Source organism: Globicephala melas, chromosome 7, assembly GCF_963455315.2.
Source record: "Globicephala melas chromosome 7, mGloMel1.2, whole genome shotgun sequence".
NCBI lineage: Eukaryota > Metazoa > Chordata > Mammalia > Artiodactyla > Delphinidae > Globicephala > Globicephala melas.
The window spans coordinates 61,798,887-61,818,569 of record NC_083320.1 but is presented as its reverse complement, the minus strand read 5'-3'; the positions used below and the strand labels follow the sequence as shown (position 1 = coordinate 61,818,569).

The window sequence follows — 19,683 nt, the reverse complement described above, 5'->3', positions numbered from 1 at the left end:
AAAATTTTCAGGTAGCTAGGCTTTTTCTTATTTTTATTATTAGTATTTAGTTTTAGTAAATAAATTAGTATGGTCAGGGAAGATTGTTCTAATCCCACTTTCCTAGAATGCATCAAGACTTTACTTTGTGGACTAATGTATTCTTTCTTTTTAAAATTAAATATCCCATTAGTGCTTGAAAAGAAGTCTTATGTTAGATTATGCACTTTGATATGTATCTACTGGGTTAACCATATTGATTGTATGATTCATATTTCATATTATTTTGTCTCCTTGTTCTGTCATGACTGACAATATCTGTTACTCTTATTGTGTTTTGTTGAGTTCTTATAGAGGTTTATGCTTTTATAAATTTTAACACTTTATTTTTGGTGCTGAAATATTTATAACACTCGTTACTGATTTAAACTTTGGTATTCTAACAGCATGTAGAACAGTACCTGGTGCATAGTAATTGCTCAATTATTATTACTGAATGTACTAATAACACTTTCTGTTCTTTAATAGTTTTTGCCTTGAATTTACTCTTTTCTGATGTTAATCCTGTGATATTTTTGGTTGTTGTTACCATCTGACTGGCTTGTCTTTGACCTCCTTTTACTTTTAACCTTTCTGAGTCATAAAGACTCCTAGATAGTTCATTTTAGTGTGGATCTTTATAGATTTGGTTTGTTCTCGTTAAAGAATCCTATATTTATTGATATAATAAATGTTTACATTCTTAATGCTTCTTAACTTACATTATATTTTCTATCTTTAATGCTCCCCCTGTCTCTTACCTCATGGGTTGTCTTTTCTTCATATGGTATACATATGTGTCTTTCTGAGTAAGTGTACATTTTAATGATAATGTCAAGGATTTATAGTCTATTTTTTGGTCTTTCAGAGATTCCTTTTATAACTTTGTAGAGTGGTTTTAACCTTTATTTATCAATTTATCAATTATTTACTGACTCAGTGACATGAGTGAGAAAATTAACACATAGGCTTTCTCCTTACTTTTGTCAATATTGTCATTTCACTTGGTTAATTTTATAATTTTAAATAGTATATTTAAATCTCAGTTTCTTGATTTATCATCTTTAGAAAGTAGAGAAACTTTCCCCCTCCCCTGAATTTGGTTTATTATTATTTTTTATTACTGAAATGTATAACAGTTCTCTCCGTAAATGTACTTCATACTGCTGCTTTGCATCATTTCTAAATATAAATAGGTTCCGATATCCCTATCAGGCTTTCTACTAGAGCTCCACATCAGTCTCTTTGTTTGTTGGGTTTTGGACTCGTCTTTTTTTTTTTTTTTTTTTTTTAAAGTAAGACTCATGGAGTCACTGAGCTCTTGCATGTCTGAAAATGTCTGTTGTCTTTATACTTGAACAACACTTTGGCTAAATATAAAAATATTTGTTCATACTTTTTTCTCTCTCAGACTTTTGTACACATATATTACAGGTAGATTACAGATTTTCCTCTATTGAGTATTGAGTGTTGATGTGGAGAGAAGCCTGAGTTTTTGTTCTGTTTTGTTTGCTTTTCATTTTGTTTTGGGGTACGTATTTGTGTGTGTGTGTGTGTGTGTGTGTGTGTCTCCTCTGTACCTGAAAAATTCTATCTATCGTTTATATTCAGTAATTTTACCAGGAGCTGTCTGTCTGGACTGTTCATTTTGCCTTCTGAAGTGCAAGGTATTGGACATTAGGGGCAGTCACGCTTGATGGATATTGACTTTGCTTTTCTTTCCAAAATATTGTTTAAAATGCTGTGCTAGCATTATTCTACTTGGCAGGAGGCATCTTTTCCTACATATCTTTGGAAATGTAACTTGTTTTAGAATAGAGCCTGATTATTTCTTTTACTTCTTTTAATGACCCACAAAGCTTAGTTTGAGTAATGTAGGCAAAAGGTTCTTACTAAATTCTTATTGCATATATAAGTGATGAGCCTGGACCCACTTCCCTGCTGCTAATTCACCCTCTGTCTCTACTTCTCTCTAAATAGGGAGTGTTAATGAGGTTTTTCAGAATTTTGTCCAATCCCCATCTGCCAAACTCACCACACTTCTGGGAGAAGAGAGAGAGCTGGGCTGAGAAGAGAAGTCATTCCTGGTATCTTCCATCTCTCACTTTCTCCAAACGATACTTTTCAAAGATTGTGGCATGAAATTGTATCCCTTGTTCTGTTTGATTACTGCTGTACATTTTGTTTTGTTTTCTTTGCTGGATATCAATTTTTTCTGTTAACAATGTTCATTCACTTAGTTTTAGGGAAACTTGGTACCTGACTTCACTCTTCCATCTTACCCCAAAAGTTATAAAGCTTTCTTAAACAAGTTTAGAACCTTAAAAGCAGAGCTGATCGTCTTATCCTTCCTTATATTTCTTGTAGATCCTAGTCCAGGGCTTGCATACAATTGGCATTTAATAACTACTTACTAAATGCATAAGTAATAAATTTTATGGTAAGTTGGTCTAATCTATAACCTATTGTTGAGGTACAGTCACCTTGGAATCACCAAGTCTAGTTTTTGATTAATCCACAGAGGTGATGGGCAAAGCACAAGGGAAGAGCAGTAGGACATGGAAAAAATGGCCACACTTCACAGTGAGGATGTTTAGTGCCCACTTCAACCTTGGAAGAACTGAGCTCATCTATTTACTTTCGACCCCTCATGGTATATCAGCTCATAGGGCCTCTAAAAAGACACAGATGAATGAGCAGGGAGTTTATTAGGGGTACCGTTTTCCTTTGGATTAGTTTTCTTTTCCTTCTTTTTCACTAAACATATCAGTTTTAAGGGCACCGTGTGAAATTTGTTCCGTGGCTTCCTTTTATTGCCGAAGCCAAGGCTCACCTTGGACTATCCTTCATTTTCCCTCTAGGCCTTTCACCTGCTGCTTAGGGGCCACCCACCCAGCTACTTAGTGGGTATGTGACTCTGCATTTAGCCTTGGGCAGGTTCAGCTTCATGCCATTGGGCAGTTTCTTTTTCAGGGACCAGATGAAAAGATCACAGATCTTTTTGTTCATTTCGGTGTCTGTATATTGATGTTTCTCTCTTCCTCCTTCAGGAAAAAAGAACAGGAGTTGAACGGGCAGAAGAAGGTGACTTGCCTTCTGCCTATTGATTTTCCTGTGCCATTCAGCGGTTCATTAGTTTCTCCTAACTACAGTTCTGCATTTAGCGGCAGCTTGGGCTGGGACATTAGCCACCGAGGGGGACTGACTGTGCCTCAGTCACCTAGAGGTGAACTGGGAAGGTGACTTTCTGACAATATGAGTGTGGGTGCTTTAGAATGAAATGCCAGAGTGTTTTTCTGTTGGTCTTATATTAGTGGTTTACTATTTCTTACATGAGTAAAGTTCTAGCCCTCATGAAACTTGGAGACTTTTTTAAATTAATTAACTTATTTTTATTGAAGTATAGTTCATTTACAATGTTGTATTAGTTTCAGGTGTACAGCAAAGTGACTCAGTTATACAAACATATACATCTGTTTGTTTTAGATTCTTTTCCCTTATAGGTTATTACAAAATATTGAGTATAGTTCCCTGTGCTATATAGTAGGTCCTTGTTGGTTATCTGTTTTATATATAGTAGTGTGTATATGTTAATCCCCAAATCCTAATTTATACCCCCCCTTTTCCCCCTTTTGTAACCATAAGTTTGTTTTCTATGTCTGTGGGTCTGTTTCTGTTTTGTGTATAAGTTCATTTTTATCATTTTTTCTTTTAGATTACACATGTAAGCAATATCATATAATATTTGTCTTTCTTTGTCTGGCTTACTTCACTTAGTATGATAATCCCTAGTTGCATCCATGTTGCTGCAGATGGCATTATTTCACTCCCTTTTATGGCCAAGTGATATTCCATTGTATAAATATACCACATCTTCTTTATCCATTCGTCTGTCAATGGACATTTAGGTTGCTTCCATGTCTTGGCTATTGTAAATAGTGCTGCAATGAACATTGGGGTGCATGTATCCTTTTGAATTATGGTTTTCTCTGGATATATGCCCAGGAATGGGATTGCTGGATCATATGGTAGCTCTATTTTTAGTTTTTTAAGAAATCTCCATACTGTTCTCCATAGTGGCTGTACCAATTTACATTGGTACATTGGTTGGGAATGTTGGTGGTACATTCCCACCAACACTATAGGAGGGTTCCTTTTCCTCCACACCCTCTCCAGCATTTCTTATTTGTAGACATTTTGATGATGCCCATTCTGACCAGTGTGAGGTGATACCTCATTGTAGTTTTGATTTACATTTCTCTAAGAAGTAGTGATGTTGAGCATCTTTTCATGTGCTGTTTGGCCACCTGTATGTCTTCTTTGGAGAAGTTTCTATTTAGATCTTCTGCCCATTTTTTGATTGGGTTGTTTGTTTTTTTGATACTGAGCTGTATGAGCTATTTGTATATTTTTGAGATTAATCTCTTGTCGGTTGCATCATTTGCAAATATTTTCTCCCATTCTCTAGGTTGTCTTTTCGTTTTGTTTATGGTTTCCTTTGCTGTGCAAGAGCTTTTAGGTCCCCTTTGTTTATTTTTGTTTTTATTTCCATTACTCTAGGAGATGGATCCAAAAAGATATTGCTGCAATTTATTGCAAAGGGTGTTCTGCCTATGTTTTCTTCTAGGAGTTTTATAGGATCTGGTCTTACATTTAAGTCTTTAATCCATTTTGAGTTTATTTTTGTGTGTGGTGTTAGAGACTGTTCTAATTTCATTCTTTTACATGAAGCTGTCCAGAGACTTTTTAGAATATCATCCAGGGTGGTAGTGGGGAGACAGTTCAGGGGAAGGTGGGGCTGACCATGTGTATGAATACTAGAATGTACACTGACATATGTTAATTACACAGAATTTTAAAAACTTCTTATAATTTCTAAAATAAGGAATTGAAAAACATACAAAAGTAAACAACATTACCATGAACCCTCATGTACTTAGGTTCAATCTTGGTACTTAGGTTCCCCCATGGTCAATCTTGCGTCATGAATGCCCCTTATTTTTTCCACTCATATTTTTCCAGACAGCATATTATTACACCTGTAAATATTTCAGGATGTATTGCTAAAAGATAAGGACTAAAAACACAATCACAAATACAGTTATCACAACTAAAACATAATTAACAATGTTTCTTTAATACCATCAGATAACTAGTTGGTGTTCTAACGATCTCATAACTGTTATTTCTTTAGCTTGTTTTTGTGAATCCACCCTTTATTTCATGTTTGGTATGTATCTTAATTTTAATCCTGAGGTTATCCCTTTCAGTTTATTTATTTTTATTTGCCATTTAGTTTTTGAAGAAGTTGGGTCATTTGGAGAGTTTCTTACTTAGAGTCTGGATTTTGCTTATTGTACACCTATGGTGTTGCCTAGCATGTTGCCCTGACCTGTGTTATTCCTGTAGATTGGTAATCTAGATGCTTGATTAGATTCAGGTTTAATTTTTTTTGACCAGTGTATAATGCCTGACTTTCTTTTTGTGATGCTAGAAGTGTATGGAATTTAAATCTCTATGGTGTAATGTTTGATAAAACGTAAGCATGGAATATTTTGCCTTATTTTAAAAAGTGTATCCTTTGCTGATAATTGAAACTAGAACTCCTAAGGAAGTCTTTAGACATTCAATCCTGATAAGATAAAGTAGCAGGTGTGCTATTAGTTTACAGCCATATGGGAAACTCCTCACTGCAGTGTGAAGTGTAACCTGGGCAAGGTGCCCCTCTCTTGCGGTAAAGGGATCTGGAGCTGAGGTGTTCTGTGATGGAGCAAGACCTGCCCTTGCTGTTAGTTGCAAACAGAGGTCATTTTTAGTCCATTTGTACTTATCAACAGAAAGAATCTTATTGACAGCCTGCTTTCCCAACTGCTGCAAAGAGACACGGCCTCTGCCTCTAGGAGTTTGCCTTCTAAAAACAAAACAAAACAAAACAAGAAAAAGACTATTGTTCTTAACTTCCAAGGGACTCTGTTACCACAAGAATAAAGCCTCTTTTTTTCTTTCTGTTGAAGTATGGTTGGTTTACAATGTGTTAGTTTCTGGTGTGCAGCAAAGTGATTGTTTTATATATATATATATATATATATATTCTTTTTCAGATTCTTTTTCCATTATAGGTTATTAAAAGATATTGAATGTAGTTCCCTGTGCTGTACAGCAGGACCTTGTTGTTTAAATTCTCTTACTAAATATCTATCTATCTGTCTATCTATCTGTGTGTCTGTCTCTCTGTTGGCCTAAGTAATGAGAAGTTGGGTATTTCCTAGATATTTGGTTAATAGTGATGTGTGGGCAAAGATAGGGAAATATTCCTTTAATACCTGTGTTACCCTTATTTACTGGATGGGGATATCTTTCCTAGGCGAAAGATATCCCCATAGTGGGACCTTCCCCATAGTGGGAGGGTTTGGATACCACAGGAAGATGGGAGACAGCAGAATCTTGCTCTGAGAGAGTAGTGACTTTGATCAGAAATCTCTTTGTGGCATTGACTTCCGTAATACCGTTACATGCAAAATCAAAGCATATTCATCAAGTCTTCACCCTAGAACAGCCACACACACAGATACGTCCAGGCCCATGGGACTTCTGAATTGGTGTGTAAATTGTATGAGTTTCCTCTGTGCTGACAAATGCCATCACTCACCTCTTCCCAGATAGATTCGTCCTTCTATTTGTTTTGCAATGAGAGTAGCCCATGTAACTTGAGTTTTCTAGTCTCCTGAGGTCACCCTTTTATTTTGTGTCCAAATGATGGAGGCCCCATCTGGGGAGCTGCAGGAAGCCCAGGTACCTCTGAGGGGACTTCTGAGGGTTCTGTAGAGTCCTGAGGTCCCAGGTTCATCCCTCTCACTCCAGACTGCTCCTGGCCCTTCTTTGGTCACCCCTAGCTAGTTCCATGAGGCCCCAAACACAGACATGGGCAGAAGCACAGTCTACCCTGAGGTTAACATTCTGGCCAGGAGCGGCTTTTCGGCTGTCTGAAGGGCCACCTCCATGAGCAATTATCAGCATCTTTATAGGGCTATATAAGCATCCACTGTTCGGGCTGGCTGTTAATCATCAGAGAGTTTATAGAGTCGGGTGTTGATTTTAAAGAGAGAAGACTGGCAGCCCTATTAATGTGCACCTGTTCTGTTGCACCTTTATTTAACCTTGTCTGCGAGTGTCCGGATGGACATGATGGGTGTGGCAGTGGGACCTGACGAGTGTGCCTCCTGTTCACCCGTTACTGGTGCCAACTGTAGAGGAATCCCTCTGGTGAGTTTTTCTTGTTTTGCAGGTAGCAGAGAGTGCTGTCCATTAGGTCCATGAGGCATTTGGCCTCCATGTGGGAGGGTACTTCCCGCACAGAACTTTTCCATATTTGGTGCAGTTGGTCAGAACCATTGCTAATCAGATGACTCCCTTCGTTCTGTTCTGTGGAACAAAGGTCTTGGGCCTAGGGAGGCCTGGATTCCCATTCCTGTACTTCCCCTAAGCAGTCCTGTTACCAATCTGGGCTTCAGTTTCTTCATCTGTAAGTTAAAAGTCTATTAGTTTGCTAGGACTGCCATAACAAAGTACCACAGACTGGGTAGCTTAAACAACAGAAATTTACTTCCTCACAGTTCTGGAGGCTAGAAGTCCAAGATCAAGGTGTCAGCGAGGTCGGTTCCTTCTGAGGTCTCTCTCCTTGGCTTGTGGATGACCACCTTCCCTCTATCTTCACATGGTCTCTCCTCTGTGCATGACTGTGCCTTCTTCTCTTCTTTTAAGGACACTGGTGATTCGGGTTAACTCCTGCCCTACCCCTCTGCCCCATAACTTTATTTTACCTTAATTACCTCTTTTTAAAGGCCCCGTCTCCAAATACAGTCACATTCTGAGGTACTGGAGGTCAAGACACTTCATCATATGAATTTGGGGTGGGGGGGGTGAGATACAGTTTAGCCCAGAGCAGGCGGTGAGGTGGTGGTGGTAGAGGGTACTTAACCAGTGATTTTCTAATAGTGCTCAGAGGAGATCCCAGAGACTGGGGCGACAAACTATCCCGGTTTGCCTAGTTCTGAGGTTTCCCAGGACGTGGGACTTGCAGTGCTGAACGGAGCAGCCCAGGCAAACCAGGGTGGTTGTTCACCCTGCTGGTCTCCCACGGAAGGCACAGGGCAGGCACTTGCTTCCCTAGCCTCTCTCAGCCAGAGTGGCCCTGCTTATCCATCAGCCTTCTAAGTGAGATTGAATGTAACAAAAGGGTCTCGTGGCCCCAAATCATTAGAAAAACCACTTGATTCAATGGCCTCCAGGGTCCTCTCCTGCTGCCACACGGTATGATTTAATTTCACTTGCACACACCGAATTCCAGCCAGTTGTTTGAAACTAATAACTGATTGGAGCAAAACGAATATGGTTCTCATTTTGTCTGTGGCTAAGGGTAAAATAAAACAGAGCAAGAAACTGTGTTAAGCCTTGCCTATTCCAAAGCAGAACTTGGTGCCGTGCCTTAGTGATGGCAGGTGACACTGGCCAGGCACTCACTGTGCTCACTTTATTTTATCTTCATCCCCTTAGCCTCATAGCAACTCTGTGAAGTGGGTGGCAGCAGCAGCCCCACCGTGCCGATGAAGAAACTGAGGCCCAGAGAGATGGGCAGGTCTCTAGTCTGGTCAGGGCAGGGCCTGGATCATGAAGGCAGTCTGACTTAGCGCCTCTGTGTCACGGCGCTGAGCCCAGATGCAAGTGGGGAAACAGGGACTGTCCTGGTAAGTGTAACGTAATCCCGTCTAGATTGATGGGCCAGATTCTTCTCTCCAGGAAGGACATCCCAGTACCCTCCCCACCCCCACTTGTCTGGCCTTGACCAGCACCCCCTGCTGGTCCTGCTTTTTGCTCCTGTAGAAGCAGAGCCTAGAGCAGTTCTCAAGGTGTTCAGAGGTTTTGGTGATCTTGCAATAAAGGACACTGAATCACATAGTGACAAAATTGTTCCCTTGCTAATTCTTTTTCACGTCTTCTGATGACGTTAAGGGAAAAGTTTGTACTAGGCTTTAATTCTACCCCATCACTCCATGATCTCCCTTTTTGCAAAAGAACAGAGGGCAGCAGTATCTGGCTGGACTTGAACAATTGTTGTTTTTAGCATAATCATCTTTTTGCTGTTAATTTTGATATATGGCAAATGATTTAGGGTAGAGATATAAAGTGCCTTTAAAAGACATTTATGAGACTTCCCTGGCAGTCCAGTGGTTAAGACTCCACAATTCCACTGCAAGGGGCATGGGTTTGATCCCTGGTTGGGGAGCTAAGATCCTGCATGCTGCACGGCATGCCCAAAATATTTTTTTAAAAAGACATTTATTTATATGAAAAAGCAAATAATTTAAATGTATTTAGTAACTAATAGCACAGGTAATGTACACATATGGCAAGAATTGTGAGGCATTTGCTGAGAAAGATGGATTTTGTGAAACACTGGCCAGGAGGAAAGGTTAGAGTTAGTTAGAATCTTGAAACCAGCGGATGAAAGGCAGGAGTCATTTGACCAGCCGACCTTTTAGGGTCATTGTCTCAACTCAGTGTGAGCCTGGCCTGGGTTCTTTAGGTGCTGGTTGGAGACCCCTTTAGAGCACGGTATGCCTGCCGGGTGAACTCTGGAAAGACAGATTCCCTTCCAGTATCAACACAACAGCTATTGGGATTTTGTTTTCTTTTGTTTTGGTAATGGTTTTCAATATCTTTGAAATGCCCCCATCAGAAAGGGTAAGGGTTAAATAATGGATTTTTGTTCCAAGTCAAAAGGCTGTGTCTTGAGAGAATGCAGTTTAGAAGATAATTAGAATTAGAAGTGCAAATTGGATTGCCCAGCATGAGGCAGAAGTGCTCACCTTGGGTGGACACCAAGCCACAGCATGGGGATTGGATGCTGTGGCTGCTTGTGTTGGAGCTGATGGTCCCTCCCTTGGGGTTAGAAGCAGCCTAGGGTTGGGACCCCTCTTCTAGCCTTGGAGTAACTACACTTGAAGGGACTTTTTCGTGGGATCAGTCTCGGGTGACTTTGTTTGCCTGCCAAGCTTGCTGCTGGTACTTAAATTCCACAGGGCCATGTCCTTATTCAGTATAGTACTGCTAAGGCAGAGTGAGTTTGCAACTTCTGGTTAACCATTCAGTGTGGTTCCCACAGTAGGCTGTTGCTGTATGGATGGGATCTGGGCTTGGCTAATCCTTGCAGGACCCAAGACATGGATGGCAATGGATACTGTGCACTGACTGATGCTGTTACCAAACCAAACTTGGGTCTGATCACCTGGGCATGGCAAAGCCATCTACAGACACTGGTTGTGGTGAAGGAAAATACAGCATTTATTGCAGGGCGCCAAGCAAGGAGAATCGGCAGTTCATGCTCAAAAGACCCAAAATCCCTGATGGCTTTCAGGGAAGGGGTTTTAAAGGCAGTGTGAGGGAGGGAGCTGCAGGGTGCGTGATCAGCTCGTGCACAGTTCTTGGATTGGTTGGCATCAAGGTGAAGTTTTAAGCATACCAACCTCTGGTTTCAACCGGTCCAGGGTCTGTGTTCTTGTGGTCAGCAGTTTTCATCTGGTGGGGCTCTGCTTCCTGTAAAAACAGCTTAAGAATGTGTGTCAGGCCTTTGTCCATACCTTTCAGGGAACTAGGAGTTTGGTGATTCTGCTATGTGGTGGATTTATAGTCTAAATTGTTACCAATTTCCTGGCCCAACAGCTGTTCTTTGTTTCTACATCTTCACATTTCCTAATCATTAACTCTTGAGCCAGTCTTTTGAGACTCAAGGGAGGCCTGGAAGACTAAACATAAGCCTTCTGCTTCAAAGGACAGGGACACAAGGGTTTGTACATGGTTTCAGTGCCTGGTACAGGCACCAGATCCTCCTTCTTAACAGCCCAGACTTTGCACATAGACACTAGTTTCTAGTGACCATCAGAGAGGTCTGGTCAAGGTTACTATAACCTGGGTACATAGTCTCAGACCCCTGGCTTTCAGCTATTTTCTCTGCAGCAGCAGCCACCAGTCCGCAACTTAGAACGACAATTGTCTGGTCATGACTGGACATCTTCTTTGGCCCTTTTACTCCCTCCTGCTGTGCGGATATAATTTCCCTTTTTAGAACTGTGTTTTTCAAGATGTTTCAGAGTCATGTTGCCCACCCTTCCATCTTCTACCCCCATTCCTTAAGGAGGCTTCATATCCCTCATTAAAAAAAATCTACTTAAAATAGAAGGGGGAAATTAAAAAAAAAAAGAGATAGAGAGAGAGAAAAGTACCACAAGGTCGCTGGTTAAGAAATAAAAATACTCTTTTATTTTAAACATCTTTATTGGAGTATAATTGCTTCAAAATGGTGTGTTAGTTTCTGCTTTATAACAAAGTGAATCAGCTATATGTATACATATATCCCCATATCTCTTCCCTCTTGCGTCTCCCTCCCACCCTCCCTATCCCACCCTTCTAGGTGGTCACAAAGCACCGAGCTGATCTCCCTGTGCTGTGCAGCTGCTTTCCACTAGCTATGTATTTTACATTTGGTAGTGTATATATGTCCGTGCCACTCTCTCACTTCATCCCAGTTTACCCTTCCCGCTCCCCGTGTCCTCAAGCCCGTTCTCTACATCTGCGTCTTTATTCCTGTCTTTCCCCTAGTTTCTTCAGAACCATTTTTTTTTTTTTAGATTCCATATATATGTGTTAGCATACGGTATTTGTTTTTCTCTTTCTGACTTACTTCACTCTGTATGACAGATCCGAGGTCCATCCACCTCACTACAAATAACTCACTTTCATTTCTTTTTATGGCTGAATAATATTCCATTGTATATATGTGCCACATCTTCTTTATCCATTCATCTGTTGATGGACACTTAGGTTGCTTCCATGTCCTGGCTATTGTAAATAGAGCTGCGATGAACATTTTGGTACATGACTCTTTTTGAATTATGGTTTTCTCAGGGTATATGCCCAATAGTGGGATTGCTGTGTTATATGGTAGTTCTATTTTTAGTTTTTTAAGGAACCTCCATACTGTTCTCCATAGTGGCTGTATCAATTTACATTCCCACCAACAGTGCAAGAGGGTTCCCTTTTCTCCACACCCTCTCCAGCATTTATTGTTTGTAGATTTTTTGATGATGGCCATTCTGACCAGTGTGAGGTGATACCTCATTGTAGGTTTGATTTGCATTTCTCTAATGATTAGTGATGTTGAGCATCCTTTTATGTGTTTGTTGGCAATCTGTATCTTCTTTGGAGAAATGACTATTTAGGTCTTCTGCCCATTTTTGGATTGTGTTGTTTGTTTTTTAGATATTGAGCTGCATGAGCTGCTTGTAAATTTTGGAGATTAATCTTTTGTCAGTTGCTTGGTTTGCAAATATTTTCTCCCATTCTGAGGGTTGTCTTTTGGTCTTGTTTATGGTTTCCTTTGCTGTGCAAAAGATTTTAAGTTTCATTAGGTCCCATTTATTTATTTTTGTTTTTATTTCCATTTCTCTAGGAGGTGGGTCAAAAAGGATCTTGCTGTGATTTATGTCATAGGGTGTTCTGCCTATGTTTTCCTCTAAGAGTATTTTATAGTGTCTGGCCTTACAGTTAGGTCTTTAATCCATTTTGAGTTTATTTTTGTGTATGGTGTTAAGGAGTGTTCTAATTTCATTATTTTACATGTTGCTGTCCAGTTTTCCCAGCACCGCTTATTGAAGAGGCTGTCTTTTCTCCATTGTATATTCTTGCCTCCTATATCAAAAATAAGGTGACCGTATGTGTGTGGGTTTATCTCTGGGCTTTGTATCCTGTTCCATTGATCTATATTTCTGTTTCTGTGCCAGTACCATACTGTCTTGATTACTGTAGCTTTGTAGTATAGTCTGAAGTCAGGGAGCCTGATTCCTCCAGCTCCGTTTTTCTTTCTCAAGATTTCTTTGGCTATGTGGGGTGTTTTGTGTTTCCATACAAATTGTAAAATTTTTTGTTCTAGTTCTGTGAAAAATGCCATTGGTAATTTGATAGGGATTGCATTGAATCTGTAGATTGCTTTGGGTAGTATAGTCATTTTCACAATGTTGATTCTTCCAATCCAAGAATGTGGTATATCTCTTCATCTATTTGTATCATCTTTAATTTCTTTCATCAGTGTCTTTTAGTTTTCTGCATACAGGTCTTTTGTCTCCTTAGGTAGGTTTATTCCTAGGTATTTTATTCTTTTTGTTGCTGTAGTAAATGGGAGTGTTTCCTTAATTTCTTTTTCAGATTTGTCATCATTAGTGTATAGGAATCCAAGAGATTTCTGTGCTTTAATTTTGTATCCTGCTACTTTACCAAATTCATTGATTAGCTCTAGTAGTTTTCTGGTAGCCTCTTTAGGATTCTCTGTGTATAGTATCATGTCATCTGCAAACAGTGACAGCTTTCTTCTTCTTTTCTGATTTGGATTCATTTTATTTCTGTTTTCTTCTCTGATTGCTGTGGCTAAAACTTCCAAATCTATGTTCAATAATAGTGGTTAGGGTGGACAACCGCCTTGTCTTGTTCCTGATCTTAGAGAAAATGGTTTGTTTTTCACCATTGAGAATGATGTTGGCTGTGGGTTTGTCATATATGGCCTTTATTATATTGAGGTAAGTTCCCTCTATGCCTACTTTCTGTAGGGTTTTTATCATAAATGGGTGTTGAATTTTGTTGAAAGCTTTTTCTGCATTTATTGAGATGATAATATGGTTTTTCTCCTTCAGTTTGTTAATATGGTGTATCACATTGATTGTTTTGCATATGTTGAAGAATCCTTGCATTCCTGGGATAAACCCCACTTGATCATGGTGTGTGATCCTTTTAATGTGCCATTGGATTCTGAAGAAATAAAAATATTCTTGTTTCAAAAGCCCAGTGCCACTAATCCTGTGATCTGTTGCACATAACAAACTTTTCTTCCCACTAGGAAACATCTGTATGGATTGTTTCATTACAGCGCCACGATGCTTGGACTTGAATCGCTTCCAGATCCCACAGATACCTGGGAAATTGTAGAGACCATAGGTAAAGGCACCTATGGCAAGGTCTACAAAGTAACTAACAAGAGAGATGGGAGCCTGGCTGCAGTAAAAATTCTAGATCCAATCAGTGTAAGTAACAGTTATAAATTATAACCACAATATAGTGTTTCATACACACTGAGCTTTCAACTTCTTTCTTTGTTCTGGGGATGATTTTCTAGGGATAATGAAACCTGGCATGAAATCTCAAAATGAGTTATGACTCCTTAGCCTATCTGAATGAAGGGACTCCATTTGGAGTTAAAACTTCCCTTGATTTTCTCTTTTGTCCATTTTACTATTGTTTTGATTTTGGTCCCCTGGACTCTTCAAATGTTATTCTCTTGGAAAGAGTGATTTGTTAGGTTTATACAGAGGCTGATCTCTCTGTAAGTTACAAAGTGACCCAGACTTGTGGTATTCAGTCATCTTAGCCTGGCATCCTATTTCAGAGCACTGAATACTGAGCCTATAATGCTGTGCACTGTTTACCACAGTGAAGTTGTAAGTGTCCTATCCTGGTTGGGTCCCTTTGAGCTACTTCTCCTTAATTGCTTTGAAAATTCAGACATTTTTAAATTTAAAAAAAGATATTTATAATATTATTATTAAGAATATATAATGAAGACATTTATTGATATAACAGTTAGAAGGCTTTAGTTGGTATCTGAATGTCCATTGTTAGGTATTTTCAAGATATGGTAATGATTACATTAAAAACACAGACTACATACGCTTTATTAAATGGTTACTTGATCGTGATATCATTCCTGTACCCTTCCTCGCACATTATACTGAATCCAGCCATGCACTTTTTACCTTGTGTAGGATATGGATGAGGAGATTGAGGCAGAATACAACATTTTGCAGTTTCTTCCGAATCACCCCAACGTTGTAAAGTTTTATGGGATGTTTTACAAAGCAGATCACGGTGTGGGAGGACAGCTGTGGCTGGTCCTGGAGGTAAGAGGCTCCCATTGGGTAACCAGCAATTCAAACAGAGCACCAGAGGTGAGCAGACTCATTGTTGCCTAAATAGTGTAAGATGCACATCTGGGGAGGCGGTCTCTCCTGCATGGCACAGGTACCTTACCAGATGTGGTGTTCTCCACGTTCTTATGGGTAGGCTGTGTGCTGAAAATGTGCACGTTTCTCTGCTTGTAAGGTTTAATAATCTTCTTCTAATTCAGTGAATACAGGAACACAGTTGGAAAAGGTTATTTTCTACCCTAGGCTGGGAAAATTTCACAGAAAACATGTTCCAATTGATGCAACTCATTTTCAAAAATTGTTAACCCAAGATTTACTTGGTTGCCAAGTTTGAATCAGCACATTCATGTTCATTTATCCTCATCTTAGGTTGGGTTTCCTGAAAACGGACTCTGAGAATTGTGTATGGAATGTTTATTGGAGAGTTCTTACAGGAGCTAGATGTGCAAGGAAGGTGGGATTGGGCAAGGGAGACATTAAACATCAGTGTGGTTGCAGAGGTCTCAGCCCATCCTCAGGGAGAAGACGACCTGGGATCCTCTTGTAGGGTTGTCCTGGATTTTATCTCTACAAGAGCCAATCACTTGGTGCATGCCACCCTGGGAGGGGGTGTGGCCTTGGGGAAGGCAGTTCCCTGTAGTTGGGCACTATTCCTGGTGAGAGGTGCCACTGGGACTTGGGAGCAGGGAGCAGCTGATATTCCTGGCAGCGTCTGCTTTGAAGAGAGAATCTAAAGGGAGCACCACTATATCCAGTGTAGTCTTGCCTTTTTTTGCCTTCTTAATGGGAATGAATGTATGTAACTGGATGCAAAAGAGTCCCTTCCCCACAAATACAATTCCTCCATGGAACTAACATGGCAAAGACACGATGACAAGATATGAAATTAGTATATTAGGACAGGTCTATTGTATTGCCTCAGGGTGGGTATAGGTCCACCCTGATCTGTCCTGGACTCTGCCCCTCTGAACCAGCCTCCATGCCTGAGGTCACATGTGTGATCCATGAGCACGGGGACATGTGTGAAAGCTTTAAGAGAGAAGCAACAAAGGAGAAATCAGACCTCAATTCACTGTCTGGGGTCTCTTGTCGAAAACCTTCCACCTGGCTCTGGGCGGGCCTGGCCATGAGGCAATATATACTGGCTGCCATGGCAACAATGTATGGGGAATTCACTTGTATTCAAATGGAATAATCTGCAGGGAACATTTCTGTCACATCAATTGCCTTCTTCAGAATATAAAGATGTAAGGGGTTTTGGTTTTCAGAAATCATCTTTGTCTGTTTAGTTGGCTGGTTAAGTCACATAACATATTCTCATAGTATCACCTTTTGGGTTTTATTATTCCCCACTCCCTCCCTGGGAATATTATAGATTTTATCCTGCCAATGAAGCTCTAGAATAACATTAATTTTTTAATGCTCATTTTCATGAGATATGGAAAGTATTGTTTCTAGGGTCTCTGATTATATTCTTTTTTTAAAATTTTTTAAAAAATTATTTATTTTTGGCTGCGTTGGGTCTTCATTGCTACACGCAGGCTTTCTCTAGTTGTGGAGAGCGGGGGCTACTCTTTGTTGTGGTGTGCGGGCTTCTCATTATGGTGACTTCTCTTGTGGAGCACAGGCTCTAAGTACGTGGGCTTCAGTAGTTGTGGCACGTGGGCTCAGTAGTTGTGGCACACGGGCTTAGTTGCTCTGCGGCATGTGGGATCTTCCCAGACCAGGGATTGAACCTGTGTCCTCTGCATTGGTAGGCAGATTCTTATCCACTGTGCCACCAGGGAAGCCCTGATTGTATTCTTCTTAAGCTCTGTGAGATCTCAGTGTTTTAAACTTCATTATAATTTAATAATGTAAGTACAGTGACCGAGAAGTTTTAGTTTCTTTTCACTTTACCACCGACTCAAAGACTCTGCATTCGGATATAGAAAACTGAACTTCCAGGGATTTTCCAGGGCCTGAAATGGGACCTTCCCTCCCTCCATTTTACCAGGAGAGTAGGTGGGCTGCTCAGACCTGCCACCACCTGGAGAATAATTGCTCTTACTGATGAGGAGTCACCAAATGTTAGTCCCTCAGGCACAGCCCAGGCAGCCAGAAAGGGCCACACATAGCCTTGAAAGATGAGAAAGAGCCCAGAACTATGAACTGAGCCTTGTGCAAATGCTCCCCTGCGACTGTCTCTTGCTTTTTCAGGGTGACTAAGTACAGATAATGAGGTTGCTCGACACACTGAATTATTCATACCTCAGCAATACAATATGCTGATATTATGCCCTTTGCAGGTTGTGTTGGCCCATGCCAAAGTTGCTGGCATGGGGAACCAGATGTCCTCAATCTTTTCTGTCCAGGAATGGGCCATCCATGCCAGGCAGCTGGGGTAGGTATGTCCAGTACCTCCAGTATGCTTGTAGACACAGGGATTCCTGGGCTCCTAGAACTGACAGGGACCTCGGCCTTCCTTCTGTCACTCTCCTGGTGTTCAGCTGAGGAACAGAGACCCAAAGAAGGAGTGACATGCCGATGGTCCCATATGAGTTATATGGCAGAACTGGAGGAGGACAGCACTTCAGCACTTTTCTCCCATCCTGTGCTGTTGCTGTCTGCTGGGTCCGGGGAATACAGACTTGGAATCTCTGGTTAAAATGGCAGCAGTTCCTGATTACACAGGAACTGCTTTAGCACAGAATTAGCACACACACACAGACACAGACACAGACACACAGCTGGAAGATAATGACAGTCCACACAGCACCTTGACCATGTTGCTCCGTCTGCAACTTTTTTAGGAGTGCTTTAGGAGACTTGTACAATAAAATTATTATCTGTTTAATATTGCTCCCCTCATCCTGTATATTGAGATTAAACTTATGTTGCCTTTGCTCTTTTCTTGCCTGAATGTGGTGAAAGGACCAGGGAGAAGCTATTCCACAGAGCAATTCTTGAGGATAGAAAAATTATTAATAACCCTCTTAAATCACCACAACTCTGAAAACAAAAGCAAATAAAAGTGTCATTTCAGAAATTAATTACTAATTGTTAGCAGAAAGCAAACCAAAGCCTTCTTGCATAACAGACACCTACTATAGGAGAAAAATATGGACAGAAAACACTCATACATAATAATGTTTTGGAAAATTTGTGAATAAGTTTTATTCTAAATTAATATTAAATTTGGAAAATCTGTAAGTTCTATTATGTCTCACCTAAATGAAACATGATAAGAAATTAGACTTTTAAGAAAAAGCACCAGAGGCTTCCCTGGTGGCACAGTGGTTAAGAATCTGCCTGCCAATGCAGGGGACACGGGTCCAATCCCTGGTCCGGGAAGATCCCACATGCCATGGAGCAACTAAGCCCGTGCACCACAACTACTGAGCCTGCACTTTGGAGCCTGCGAGCCACAACTACTGAGCCTGTGAGCCACAACTACTGAGCCTGTGTGCCACAACTACTGAAGCCCACACGCCTAGAGCCTGTACTCCACAACAAGAGAAGCCACTGCAATGAGAAGCCCGCGTACCACAACCAAGAGTAGCCCCCACTCACCGCAACTAGAGAAAGCCCATGCACAGCAATGAGGACACAACGCAGCCAAAGATAAATAAATAAAACAAATAAATTTTTTAAAAACCTCATATAAAAAAAAGCACCATATTTCAGAAAAAATACCTAGTATGTGCTAAGACATGAAGTACATTTTCTCTTTTCCTTTCAGTATAAAACCTTCAGCCCATAAATACTATTTCAGCCTGAATCACATTCAACTTAAAAGAAATGGTTTAGAGTTTAGAGTGTTAGTAAATGAGAATGTAAAGTAAAAAACACAAAAACAAAAAAACCTCCTTATATTTTAAAACCAGATAAAAGAATTATTTTTTAACCTGTTTTTTCCTCTCAGAGGTCTTTGTGTAAGTTCAGTATCTAAGCCAGAAGGGGGGAAAAAAGATATCTCTGTTCAGTTTTTGCATTTATATAAGGCCCTAGAAAGTCCAGTCTGGGCCCCAATATCATTGCAAGTTAGCACTTAAAACCATTTTCACCCATTGATATTGTGGCATGAGTCAAGTTTATCACGTTAACAAGTCAGGGTCCTAGCAGGACACTGATGGCCTGGAATGTAGCTCTGGCATGTTTTGATTGGCCAGAGATGGTTAGAAAGCCCTGGAGCACTGAACACTGACTCAGATGGCAGGTTCTGGCCGGGTTCTAGAATGAGAGTCACTGGAGTGTTGGGGGTCAGGAGGAAAGTACAGAACAGTTGGGAGTGGAGAAGGGAAGAACTGTGAAATGTAACCGAGGTGCATCCGATATTTATGCGCTCTCTGCGTTCAGCAAAAGCAAGAGAACGTGAAGAGCTGAGGTGTGGGAGCAATTCTGCCCAACCACCGGTCTGTGCATGTGCCCTGGAGAGAGGCTGAAATGGGAGGCGGGAGTCTTGGGGCCCTCCTGCCTCATAGTGTGAGCATTTTCCCCCCAACCCCCCTGACTGGAGCTCCAGAGTTTCAAGTGACATCGTCTTCATTCTTCTAGGTGCAGGCCAATGACTTTATCTGGTATCAGTAAAATAAACACAATCTCTCCCAACAGTGTGGAGGAAAACTATGTTGCTTGGCCTTCCTGAGAGGTGGGCAAT

General features: G+C 40.6%; 1 protein-coding gene across 1 annotated transcript in view; it reads left to right on the top strand.

Annotated features, from left to right (window-relative positions):
- LOC115850501 (myosin-IIIb) overlaps positions 1 to 19,683 on the top strand; it is a 114,852-nt gene that overhangs the window by 66,077 nt on the left and 29,092 nt on the right. The window contains exons 2-3 of the mRNA XM_060301486.2: positions 13,961 to 14,144; positions 14,883 to 15,017. Of these exons, the coding sequence (XP_060157469.1) occupies positions 13,998 to 14,144; positions 14,883 to 15,017 (282 nt within the window). The 5' untranslated portion in view covers positions 13,961 to 13,997. The remainder of the gene's footprint in view (positions 1 to 13,960; positions 14,145 to 14,882; positions 15,018 to 19,683) is intronic.